A 12975-nucleotide genomic window follows, 5' to 3' on the forward strand; every position below is an offset into this window, starting at 1 on the left:
CTATAGTGTCTTCAAATGTATTGAATTGTTTCATACTGCCATGTCTTTACATGAGCGGTTCCACACTAGAGTGCTTGCCTCTCTCTTTCTTCCATCACCATTCCCACACCCAGGCTCAACCTAATCACCTTTACCTCAAGGGGCATCTCCTCTATATTTTTCTCTGAGTCATTGAGACTGACTGAGTTGATCATTCTCTTATTTGTGCCACTGTACTTTGTGCACATGATTGTTGTTGAATGAGCTCCTGAAAAGTTCTGCCCCAGAAAATGAGATAGTCATTGCTAAGATGATGTTTTCAGTTGTACCTTAGCTATAATTCAAATGGTAGTATTGGCTATTCTACATGAAAGTTATTTCATGACCCTTAAGACTACAGTAAGAGCATCTTCTCTGCCCCATTATGGTACCACTGACCAAATTGCATTATAGTTGCCTGGTTGCTTGTTTCTCACCTCTCACTCATCTGAGAACTCCTTCAGGATGGGGTTCCAGTCCAACTAACCCTTTCCAACGTCTAGTGCTGTGCTTTGCTGGCTGTAGGCATTGTAGATAAAAGCTTAGAATCTGAAGCCAGATTGTCAGGGTTTAAGGTTTTGCTTTGTCACTAACCATTTGGCCTCAGACACATTTATATTCTCTAAGTTTCCTTTCTAGAAGAGGAGAATTACAGAATCTAGCTCTTTGGATTGTGTGAGAATTAAATGAACAAGTTCATATAAAAAATAAGAATAGAGTCTGTTTCAGAGTAAGCTAACTATGTGCTATTTGTAATTATAGTCATATTGCCTTGTATCTGTAGAGGTTACAAGTACAGATTCTACAGCTAAAACTCATTCACTCATTTATTTGTTCATTAATCCATCCATTCATTTACTCAATGTTTAATTCATGTATTCACTAAAGATTTACTAATTGCTTATTAAATAGCAGGCGCTGTGCTTGGTGATATTGGAAATAAAATAACTAATCAGACATTGATCCTGTCTTCTTAAAGAACTTATAATTTGATGGAGAGATGGAATATATATAAAAATAACTGTAAGACAAAATGAAAATGCTTAGGGCAGTAAGAGCTTCAGATGAGGTCGTACAAGTGGTTCTGAGTATATGGGCATTTTTCCAAACTTCCAGGGCTATGTTCATAATTACAGATGAGATTTTCATATTTTGCCTTTGTTAACAAATTAATCAAATTGTACGTACTTAATAGCACCTCAGCATACAGCAAGTCAGTGGCAGAGAGAGATGATGAGAGTCTCTTCTGAAGGCACTACGTTTAGAAGCCTTTTCAACACTATATTATTTCCAGACATTTGTGTTAAGATTGCCAGAGTAAAACAAATGTTTACACAAGTGGAATTTGTTCCTAATTTTTCACATTCATTAATGTTTCAGTTTTGAAAATCAGAACGTAATTTAAAAATTTAAATAGCAAAACTTAATATGTTATTAAGCCTTAAATTTTTCTTTACTTTGCCGTGTTAATTCATTTATTCTTTCAAGTGCTTGAATATTTAAACCATTTAAAATATTAATAATATACCAAAGAAGTATCAATATTTACATTAAATTGGAATTCACACTGCTTTATAATATTTTCAGTGGTTTATATTATTCATAATTTCACTAAATAAATCATCCTCATGGAAGGAACTTAAGCAAGCATATTATACTATAACTATTGCATGGCAAGCAATGCTTTTCTTTCAAATTGAGTACTAAAGAATATTAGGATGGGATAGTAAAAGATGTGATACAAACTGATATATTTTATTTCACATCAGAATTCTTAAATTATGGTAATGTAAAGCTCATAAATCATGGAAACTTATTACAGTATATTTTTAAGTTGTAGGAACATCATATATCCCATCCCCATTTCTGCAAAATGGAAATGATAGCTATGATGAACTACATAATATTTGCATTTTTCAGAGATAGCTTACTGTAACAGGATCATAAGACAAATATACATTTGTCAAGTTACTACAAAATATTAACTATAAGAGATAAGGATAATTCAGATAACTTTGTGGCACTGAAAAGACAGTATACTCTCTCTAGTCTTCTTTGAACATTTTGAGAAACATTTGATTTCAAAATTAAGAATATTTTGTGGCTGCAACAATTTGTTGGTTCCTCAGCTTCTAAACAGCAGTAAAATTAATTATAGGAGGAAACATTCATGGAGGTTTCTATTCTTTTACCCGATCCTTGTGTTTGTGCTTCTTTACTAGTTTTTAGTCCTTAGGAAGTAAGATACATTAGAAATGTAGTATTTATTTGACTAAAATCTTAAGTTATATTTTAAAATACAATTTTGAGTAAAAATATTATCTATATGGATAAAATATTTTGTCCATGATCATTTACTTGCTGTTTCATTTTATGTATGGCTTGTGAAATTCTGGCTATCCCAAGATGAATGTTTGATGAAAACCAACCAAGAGCAAATTTAAGCCATGTTAATCTATACTTCAAGATTATGTAATCCATTTAAAAAACAACAAAATCTCACCAAATCTACTGACTTCAGCCAAAGACCTTTTTTTCAGTTAGCCTTATTATTCATGTATTTTTTTCCTTTCTCAGCTCTAACACATTTTTTTATATACATGTAGACTTCTACAGGGATTATAAAATCTTTGGACAATGATATGATTTGGGGGCAAAGTTTCCATGTGTAAGGAATGTGCGACGTATGAGGAATGTGTCACATCAGGTTGAGTTTTAAAATGAACGTACTCTATTCTTAGGTTTTATCTCTACTGATGGATAGGGGCCCAGAGGCCCCTGGGAGCATTTTGGTACCATTGCATTACTTACGGTTGAGAGGCAGGCTCGCATTGGTTGTGCCTAGCTTGTTGGCAGCCACACAAGTATAATTGCCGAAGTGCTCCTGTGTCACATTGGTAACAGTGAGAATGGACCTTGTGCTAAAATTTTGAATAATAATTCCTTGTTGGCCATTGAAGAGCCTAGAAGACAAAATAAGCTCTAGGTAAATATGTATTGTGAATACCAGTTTCATTTTTATCTTAGCTAGGGTTGTCATGGCAACCCATAGACAATTCGACCACGCTGACGTTAGCATATAACGTGATAATGGTGCAATTTACATTTCACTTACATTAGTAGATTTGGGAGAAGTGAGGTTGCATGTCAGCTGTAGACTGTTCCTGTGGGATTATTTGTGCTATATAACAAACTGAGCTTGGATAGCTACATGTCCTATTTATGTACTGTTACATATTTTAGAAAATAAAACACACTACACCAATAATACCTCATCTACTAAAGTCAGGAAGGAGTTTAAGGGAAATAAATATAAAGATTCCACCGAAAGTACAAACTGATGGTTTCTAGGTAAGCTGGTATGTCTGGGTCATTTCAGATATTATTAGATAATTCCCTTGAAAGTTAACCCTACAACTGTGATAGGATGGTTCTGAGTTCAGAGTCAACACCACTTTACTCTTGTACAACCCAGATAGATAACTTCCATTAAACCTAGAAAGAGACAGCTATATAGTATTGGAGATAGCATTTAAAGTTGAATCCCATCACTGCCACATTTTAGTAATGTGCCGGGGAAAGTCTTTAAAACTCTCTAGGCTTCAGTATGGGATTCGGTTATACCTAAATTCACATGAATTGTCCAACAGTCTCTGGATTTACCATCAGAGGCCCTCACTCTGAAATAGGCTGGCATGGCTTCACCATTCTCAATGCATGTTGTACCTACTTCTGCTTCACCCTTTTTCTGAATCTGTAGCCTATTTCTTGTACCTTCTATTTCTGCTATTCAAATTCTTCCTTCCTCATTTAGGTCTAACCGAAGATTTATCTCTCTTTTTCTAATTTATCTTAAAGGACTCTTACCTCTCTCTCTGTATGGTTCACTTGCACTATTCTCTCTAGCAGTTTCCATGCACACAAGCCTTTTCAAAGCAAATAAATGGAATAGTTTTAAATTCCTCAAAAGGAGAGGTTAAATGAACATGCTTTCTCTGATATTTGAATCCTACAAAGCACTTAATAGTGATATCCTAGGTACATAATAAATAGTACAAAGATCAATGGTGTCCAGGTGATGTTCCCCCAACATAGGCATTGGTAAGCCCATTTCAGTGGCCTCTTCAAGAAATTCTCTCTCTAAATATAAATTTTCTTACAATGAGTATGTCAACTTGATACTAACTTCTCCACAATTTACCCAAAGTTTATTGCAAAGGAGCTACACTGATCATAACATAGACTATATAAACTGATAGTCCAAATGGCATGGTAGTTTTTTCTCTTTAATGTGTTCAAGTTTTTGTATTTTTTTAATTATGAAAATGCTAATAAATGGCATCCTCTGAGAGTTCAATTTGAACTCCTTTGCATTATACTATGTGGGTTGCACCTGAATTTAAATGAAATATACTGTAGTTAAATGCAGATTAAAATGAGCAGTCATACTTGATTACTCTGGGAATTACTTATATTTCATGTAATAGCTGAATTTGGCTTACCCCAATGCAAACTTTAATCAGATTAATAAAACTTTGAGTTAAATAAACATTGAACAAGCTTTAGCTTGAGCAATAAATTTAATGATCTCCAACTCTGACATAAGATAATAGGGCATAAAATATCATGGATATGGCAGTTTTTATTCTTCTGTCTCATATTTCAAGCCTACCAACATTTATGCTAAATTCCCATAGTCATTATTATATATTTTTCTGGATCACATTAACAACTTTATTTTTAACTAATCAGTATATATGCTCTGTGAAAAAACAGTTTCATTGACTTGCAAGTTTCAGCATTATGACTTAAATCAATTCACCCACATCTTTATTACAGACACATTCTCCAGAGGACTCAGAAACTCCCCAGACTACTAAATCCCTGTTGTGCTTCATTGACCAAAACCAGGACGATTTTCCTGCTGAAGAGTTGAGAGAGAAATTAACCAGGGCTTTCAACTGGCTAGACCCAGGGGAAAGACTTGAGGAAGTAAATTCAGATACTCTATAACACTATATGCTTATGTTCCTTATGGCTGTCTTTCTGGGTGAATTAGCTTCCAGTTCCCTGCCCTTAAATGTATCTGAAGGCACAGCCACAGATGTTGCTGAATCATGCAGCACATCCATACTCTGTATGTGTGGGCCCATTTTGGGCTTCTGGCCAGCGGTACCGTGTGCATCCTTACCAGAGTGGAGCATTAGTGCTCCAACACCTGCTACTCAGATCAGTCAGGCAGGTTATTATGGCCAATAAAAAGAAAACTGCATTCCCTGAGGGAATTTTCTTCCCTCTAAGGAAAGCTACTTTTCTGAAATTACTAGAGAAATCTAAAGCTTACTTTCTTCTGTAGTTGTGTATTTTAGAAGTGCTGACTCCTCAAACACCACATGAAAACCTCTCTTCATCTGGTAGATGGTTGGATGAAGGACTTTTTGCAAAGCTGACTTTGTGAGAGAGTGACTTCTGATATGGTGTATATGTCTATAGAGAGTGTACTTTTGTGATTTTCCTGCAGAGTTCTGGGGTATGAAGATGGGCTTTCTCAATTATTCAAATCAATTCTGAAAATATTCATTAATTTGCTACAAAGATGAGCTCTATGCTGGCTGAGTGACTAGGGACAAGACTGGGCAACCCATGATCTCTGTGCTTGAGAAGGTCAGAGCCAAGGAGAAGAATCCAGCACATAAAAGGGTGTTTACAACAGAAGGGTATTTCAGTCACAGTGGGGACCTTGTTAATATGAACGTATCTACCCTTAATTACTGGTTGTATAAATTTGAGCCACACCTTGAAACTCCAGCCTGTATGACCCTAATGTGATTCACTCCTTGACTAAAACCAAATAATGATAAAAGAGCTCTCTAATTGATGACGCTTTTGTTTACATAATTGATTTGTTCTAATATGATTGTCTATAACTTTGTTTCTGTAAAAAGAATCATTCTTATATTGAGTTAGATTATACAAGAAATATGCTTTCTTATAGCCCCTGTTGAAATCTGCCCCTCCTTGCCAAAAAAAAAAAAAAAAAAAAAAAGGACAAACAAATTCCGTGGAGCTCGGAGTTAAATATGGCATCCATTTCTTCAGCATAGATCAGTACTATATGGTGCCTACTTGGAAATACCTGGTCAGTTTTCTTCATTGAGTTTTTATCATAGGGAAGATAGTTATAAGATCCTTCTATTTCTGTGGACCCTGCTGTCCTCTACTCTCTGACACCAATGGAAGTTTGCTTCACATTGAGAACCATAACTCTCACTCCTCTTCTCCTTTCTGGCTTTTGCCAATGCCTCGTAAGTCTGTGAACTGCAGGCTATTTGCTTTGCTAGCAGATGCTGTCAGCTCATAAGTGACACAGCCCAACCCACTAACTAGTTCTGAATTAGAATAGTCCCTTATATTTTCTAGTGTCAGTCAGAAGTAGCACATGGAAAGCCTGCTGATAACTAGGGATACTCATATTTCTTACTCACAAAATGGACACAAACTTTACAGTCATAACCTCCCTCCAGGCGGCAGCTATCTGGGACCACCAGAAGAGAGCCTGCAGCAACATCACCCCAAAAAACTGACCACATAGCCATCAGCACCGATTGCTAAGATTGCAAAAATATTAATAAATGGAGCAGCCACACTGGACCTCATTCATTTTATATATAAATCCAGCCTCAATCTACATTTTAAGACTATTGTTCACTCTCTGTCTTTCCAGGTCAGGAATAACAACAGATATCTCTAGAGAAACCAACTTGCAGATGAAAACAGCCACAGAAAGACTTCATTTCTAATGTAAGAAATATATATTAAGAAGTATCAGACAACATTTTAAATATTAGAACAACTTGGAATAAGAGTGAGGGAGGCATTCTCGAATAATGATAAATCTTGTAGAGACTGGAATTCACTTTATATGAGTGGGCAGGTTAATATGGTCTTATTAATCAATCTTTGCTATTAGATGGTGGGGGAAGTTAACCCTTGAATCATAAAAGTTTTATTTATGAAGACAAGGAATGTTAATGTCAGCAATGGACTGTAGGCTTGCAGAATTCCAAGATGTTGTGTGAACTAAAGATACAGCTCAAATTAAAACAAAAGAGAAAGATTTAGAAAAAGTCATGAGTGATGGTAGAATTCTTATATGGACTTAACAGAAATGAGGTTTTATTTGGTTATCAAATTATGATTAAATGCCTTCTATGCTGAAAGAGAATTAGGAACCATAGAGGAAAAATATGACATAGTTATTATCTCAAGGACCTTAGTTCTATCTGAAAATCTGAAGATGACTTTAAGATAGCATACAGGTCCCTTCCACAACACATCTCATAATGCCTTTCTCAAGGATGGAGTAATATATATATATACACATACACATACACACACACACACACACACACACACACACACACATATGTCTCTCTTTCTCTGTGTGTGTGTGTGTGTCTAGGCTCTGAATCAGACTATATTTCTAGTCTTTTCAGTGTGACCAGCAATGCTTTATGTAAGTGGGACATTTTATCTGTTCTCAATACATTTATGGTTGAAGTAATCTCACACTAAAAATTTTCAGCATTGTGGCCAGGCATGGTGGCTCACGCCTGTAATCCCAGCACTTTGGGAGGCCAAGGCAGGTGGATCACTTGAGGTCAGGAGTTTAAGACCAGCCTGGCCAACATGGTGAAACCATGCTTCTAATAAAAATACAAAAATTAGCCGGGCGTGGTAATCCCAGTGGGAGCCTGTAATCCCAGCTACCTAGGAGGCTGAGGCAGGAGAATTGCTTGAACCCAGGAGGCAGAGGTTGCAATGAGCCGAGATCGTGCCACTTCACTCCAGCCTGGGCGACAGAGTGAGACTCCATCTCAAAATTAAAAAAAAAAAATTCAGCATTGTACACAAAAATGCTTGTTGTTATGAGTGTGAAAAATTGACACACAGAAAACTTTAAGCATGTTGAAATGTACATATCAACAAATCTTCACAGCAATCCTAGGAGGTAGTTATTATTAGTCCCATTTTATAGATGAGAAAACAGACATTTAAGATGATTAGGTTAATTTATCTTGTACCATCTGATAAGTGGCAGAATCAAGATTTAAGTATAGGTCCTCTGACTACTGGTGCCCTCCCAAAGTAGCAATTGACATTCAAATCGCTAAGTAGAAACCAGGATATTGTATCTAAGTTTGGAGAGATAAATCAGAAATCATGGGTACTTCAAGAAAATCGAGTCAAGCCAGGGAATGAAACCAAGAGAGCTAAACAGCCAAGTGGTATGTGGCACCCAGGACAGGAAAGCCAGGTTTGATCCAAGAGGTGAGTCTAATGGGTAAAAAATTAGCAACAACAAAAAAATGTTATCTGGATATATCTCTGGACCAGAAGCCTCTTGACTATGTATTTGGGGCTTAGTCATGTCTTTCAGTGCAGCCTGTTAGAGCAGCTGTGTCCAGCTTCCCATAGTCAGCCTCCCAGGCTTCTTGCAGCCTGAAATGAGAAACGTACAATAGGTTCTCCCCTCCTTCCCTGCTCAAACTCTCTGCAACATACACACACTCTCAGTATCAATTACTGTTTGTTTTTCTTCCTCGAGGTTCACTAAATATTTGGATGGAAGAAAGTCCCTCCTCACAGTGTATATGCAGAATATAGTCAAGAATGGAAGAAAAATGCAACCTATCCAAATGACAAGAAAGCAGCATTTTAGAGTAATTCTAAAATTCTCTCTAAAGTTCAAGTTCTAGTGATGGTATGAGGTTACTGTATTCTGCTTGGCTTGGCCAAATCATCATCATAACATCAAATACTTCTTTTTCTAACATCATTCCAGTTTTAAGTTTTCATACATTTGTGTGATTTTTGATTAATGTCCATCTTCCTTATTAGAGTAAAACTCTGTTAGAGGAGGTTCCAGGTGGATTTTGTTATTCATTGTATTCTAAGCATGCACTATAGTGGTAGATAGTTAACAGGCATAGAGTAATTGTTGCGTGCTTGTCTGAATGAATTTTGTTTTTATATTTTTGTAATTCTTAGTTTTTTCATCTGTGAAATGGGAAAAATGAAGCCAATCACAAAGTGTTAATGTTAAAATGTTTTGAAAAATATTTAATGTGTAATATTTATGCACATATATGCCAAATGCTGTAGGAACTAGATTATGATAGGTGTTATTGTTCAATGATAGAGTCTGTTTCTTAGAACAGATACATTTCCTCTCAGCTGGCAGAAAAATATTAAATATTGAGCATTCAGGAAATTATTTTTAAAGAAAAGATCTAGGAGAGTGACTGAAAAGATCATGGCATCATGATTTCAAGATGTGCCAAACTCAGTATCAATTACATGTGCATCATCAATCTCATCTAAGCTTTTCACAGATTTAACAAAAAAGAAAAGTGAAAGGGAGGAGGAGGAGCAAGAACTGCTAGATACCAGAGAGAAATGAAAATTTATGTGAATATGCTGCTATGGCAACCTACTGGTTTATGTGCTGCTTGATACTTTAGGCTTGAAAACAATATGTATCATTTATTCCTAGGAACAGGCTGAAGAATATCATGCATCACTGTCTTAGCCCCAAGGGGTATCTATCTTTAGTTGTGCATTTGAATAAATTAATGTTATTATAATATATTAGACACTTTAATGAATCTAGACTTTATTAAGCTATTTAAAATGTATGTCTTGTTTACTTTATCAATTTTAATGAAATTAATACTTTTAGATTAGAGACCTTTGAGCTGCTTTCCTTGTGACAGTTTGATTCGCATGGGAGGATATTCCCTTTTAACCCTACATTAAATAAACAATGGCTACAGTACAGATGTCAAGCCTCCCTGACTGCTGTGAGTTCCTGTATCCCTGACAACCTGACCTATGACTGGATTTCTCCCCACCACTTCAACTATTTTTCTAATATCAATATGCCCATGACTTTAATGTAAAATATTACCCCATAATATAACAACACAACCATTTCTCAGAAACTATATTCACAAAGAAAAAATCCTGAGAAGCCAGAATTGAGCAACAGAAATCAGCTTCCTTTCTCTAATCGTGTATGGGGTTTACAATGTCCTGCAATCTAAGGTGACAGGATTCATTTGTACTAATAGTCTCTCACCAATTTGAAAGTGTGTTAAAATAAGAATGGCTCTATTTTATATTTAGTAAAAGGTTATAACGCAGTCTTCCAACAGAGTGTATCATTCATGCCAAATACCATGATATGTGTTGGGGACATGATAGTGAACAAGGTAGAATCCTCATTTCCAGGTAGATTAGAGCTTAGCAGGAGAGATGAAAAAGTAAAACAATAAGTTGTGTTTAGTGTAATAAGTGCTTGTTAGATATGAGTCCATGAGGGTACGTTTGAAGAGCTCCCTCCCCAGGTAGAAAAAAGCTTGTTGTGGTAGCTTTCCTGGAGAAGGTGACATCCCCATGGAGACTAAAGGACTAGGTAGTGGAAGGCTGCCAGGCAAAGGCAGCCAGGAATGGGTATGTGTGTGGAAGGAGCTTACAAATGAAGGAGCCAACATTTGAAGAGGCCTGAAAGAGAGAGCTCATGTCACAGTCTGGGAATGGAAATATTTCAGGATAGCTACAGCTCCTGTTGTGTGAGGGTAGAATGGCAAGATTCATAGGCAGAGAAGAATACAGGGGTCAGAACGTGATGAAACCTATATACCACTCCCTGTTACTAGGATTTTATTCCAGGGACAGTGAAGAAACACTGACAGGCTTCATGCATAAAGTCTAAGATCAATTATTTATTTTAGAAAGATCATCATGCATTTTTAAAACACGAAGTAATTCCAGCTGTTTATGGACAGACTCTGCGTGTGCAGTACTAACTTCTTGATTCCAGTATGTCCCAAACCGAACTAAGTGTGGGCCCTCCCAAACCTTTTTCTTGTGGTCCAGCCTCAGCCAGTGGCTTCACTTTTGTCTTGTTGTCTAGATGGAAAACAGAATTGTGTTCAAATTTTCCTTTCTTTATATCCAATTAGTCACTGAAATAGGCAAATACTACCTTTCTTCTCTCTTGCTTTTTAATTGCATATCCAGTACTCTAGGCCATATTTAAACTTTCCCATTCATTTCTCCCAACTACTCTAAGAAATATTTTGTGAAGACATACAAGCTGCCAGCAAGCATACACAAAATGCTCAGCTTCACTAATCATCAGAGAAATGCAAATTAAAACCACAGTGAGATACCATCTCACACCAGTCAGAATGGCTATTATTAAAAAGTCAAAAAAACAACAGATGTTGGTGTGGATGTGGAGAAAAGTGCATGCTTGTACATGGCTGGTAGAAATGTAAATTAGTTCAACTTCCATGGAAAACACTATGGAGATATCTCAAATAAATAAAAACAGAGTTACTATTTGGCCCAGCAATTCCACTACCAGAGGAAAACAAATAATTATTTTAAAAAGTCACTTGCACTTGTATGTTTATCATAGCAGTATTCACAATAGCAAAGTCATGGAATCAATTGAAGCATCTGTCAATGGTTGATTGGATAAAGAAAATGTGGCACATATATTCAGTGAAATACTATGCAGCCATATAAAGAATAAAATCATGCCCTTTGCAGCAGCATGGATGCAGTTATACGCCATTATCCTAAGTGAAATAACTCAGAAACAGAAAATCAAATACTGCATTCTCACTTATAAGTGAGAGTTAAAAAATGGGTACACATGGACATAAAAATGGAAACAATAGACACTGAGGATTCCAAAAGTGGGGAGGGTGGGAGAGGAGTGAGGGATGAAAAATTACTTATTGGGTACAATGTTCACTAGTTGGGTGTTGGGTACCCTAGAAACCCAAATCTCACCATAATGCAACATACACATATAACAGCCTTACACATGTACCTGCTGAATCTAAAATGAATAAATTAACTAATTAAATTAAACTACTGCCACACACAAAAAAGAGACTAGATTGTTTTAGAACTCTTGAAAATCCCCTCAATAGCTTCCCAACACCTCTGGAATCCAGTCCAAGTGCCTTGTAACATTTAAGACCCTCCAAGTCTTTCCCTTAGGTGCCTTTCTAGCCCTAACTCCTGTTATACTTGATTTCGTATCCTGCACACCAGGACATTTAAAAGCCTTCTGCGTAATGCTTACATGACATTGATCATGTTCTTCTCTTGCCCATGATTATTCTTAACTCCGTGGAATGTTTGGACATGCTGCTCATCCTTCGGCATCCAGCAAAAAAATCTACATTTGCCCTGAAGTATGCTGTAATCCTTTTATTTGAATTGAATGGGCTCTTACTGTGCACTTTCTCAGGACTTGGCTTAGGGTTCCCTGAAAATTTTCTTACTTAGTACTTATTTCATTTTGCTGATTTTTATGACAAGTCCTACACTCTAAGTCACAGGATGCAAACTGGAGGTGGCCCACTTTCATCCTTGTTTGACTGACCCAGTGTTTTCAATATAATAATATGTGTCTCACATGGGCATGTGCTCTTCAGTTCCCAGTAGTTGAAATGCTTTCAGTTATTTCATATACTTATTTAAATCTCTGGTCTTGAATGTTAAAGTCATCACAAACATAGTGAGAGTTGTACTGAGACCACATTGGTTATTAAAAGAAATATCATCAGATGAAATAAATAAAAAAACAACATAATACTACATAGTGAAATATAATAATGAGATAACACTAGAAATGCAAGTTTATTCAATTCAGGAACTTTTCTTTCCTTTTCAATTTATCTCACAGATAAATGAAAAATTGAAACTTTTCAAATTATCTCACAGGTGAATGAAGAAATGAAATCTGAAGTTAGAAGAGAAGACCACTTTTAATCTGAAATAGTAATAAGGTTATTTCTAGTATTCTTCGAAATCAAAACACATAACTCCCTACTGTGGTAAGAACCACCTTGTGAATGATAACATAAAAGT

At 36.1% G+C, this 12975-nt stretch overlaps 1 protein-coding gene across 1 annotated transcript in view; it reads right to left on the reverse strand.

Moving 5' to 3' along the window:
• Positions 1-12975, reverse strand: part of NEGR1 (neuronal growth regulator 1) — an 897330-nt gene that overhangs the window by 187970 nt on the left and 696385 nt on the right. The window contains exon 6 of the mRNA XM_009210941.3: positions 2830-2981. Within this exon, the coding sequence (XP_009209205.2) occupies positions 2830-2981 (152 nt within the window). The remainder of the gene's footprint in view (positions 1-2829; positions 2982-12975) is intronic.

This window comes from Papio anubis, chromosome 1, assembly GCF_008728515.1.
Source record: "Papio anubis isolate 15944 chromosome 1, Panubis1.0, whole genome shotgun sequence".
NCBI lineage: Eukaryota > Metazoa > Chordata > Mammalia > Primates > Cercopithecidae > Papio > Papio anubis.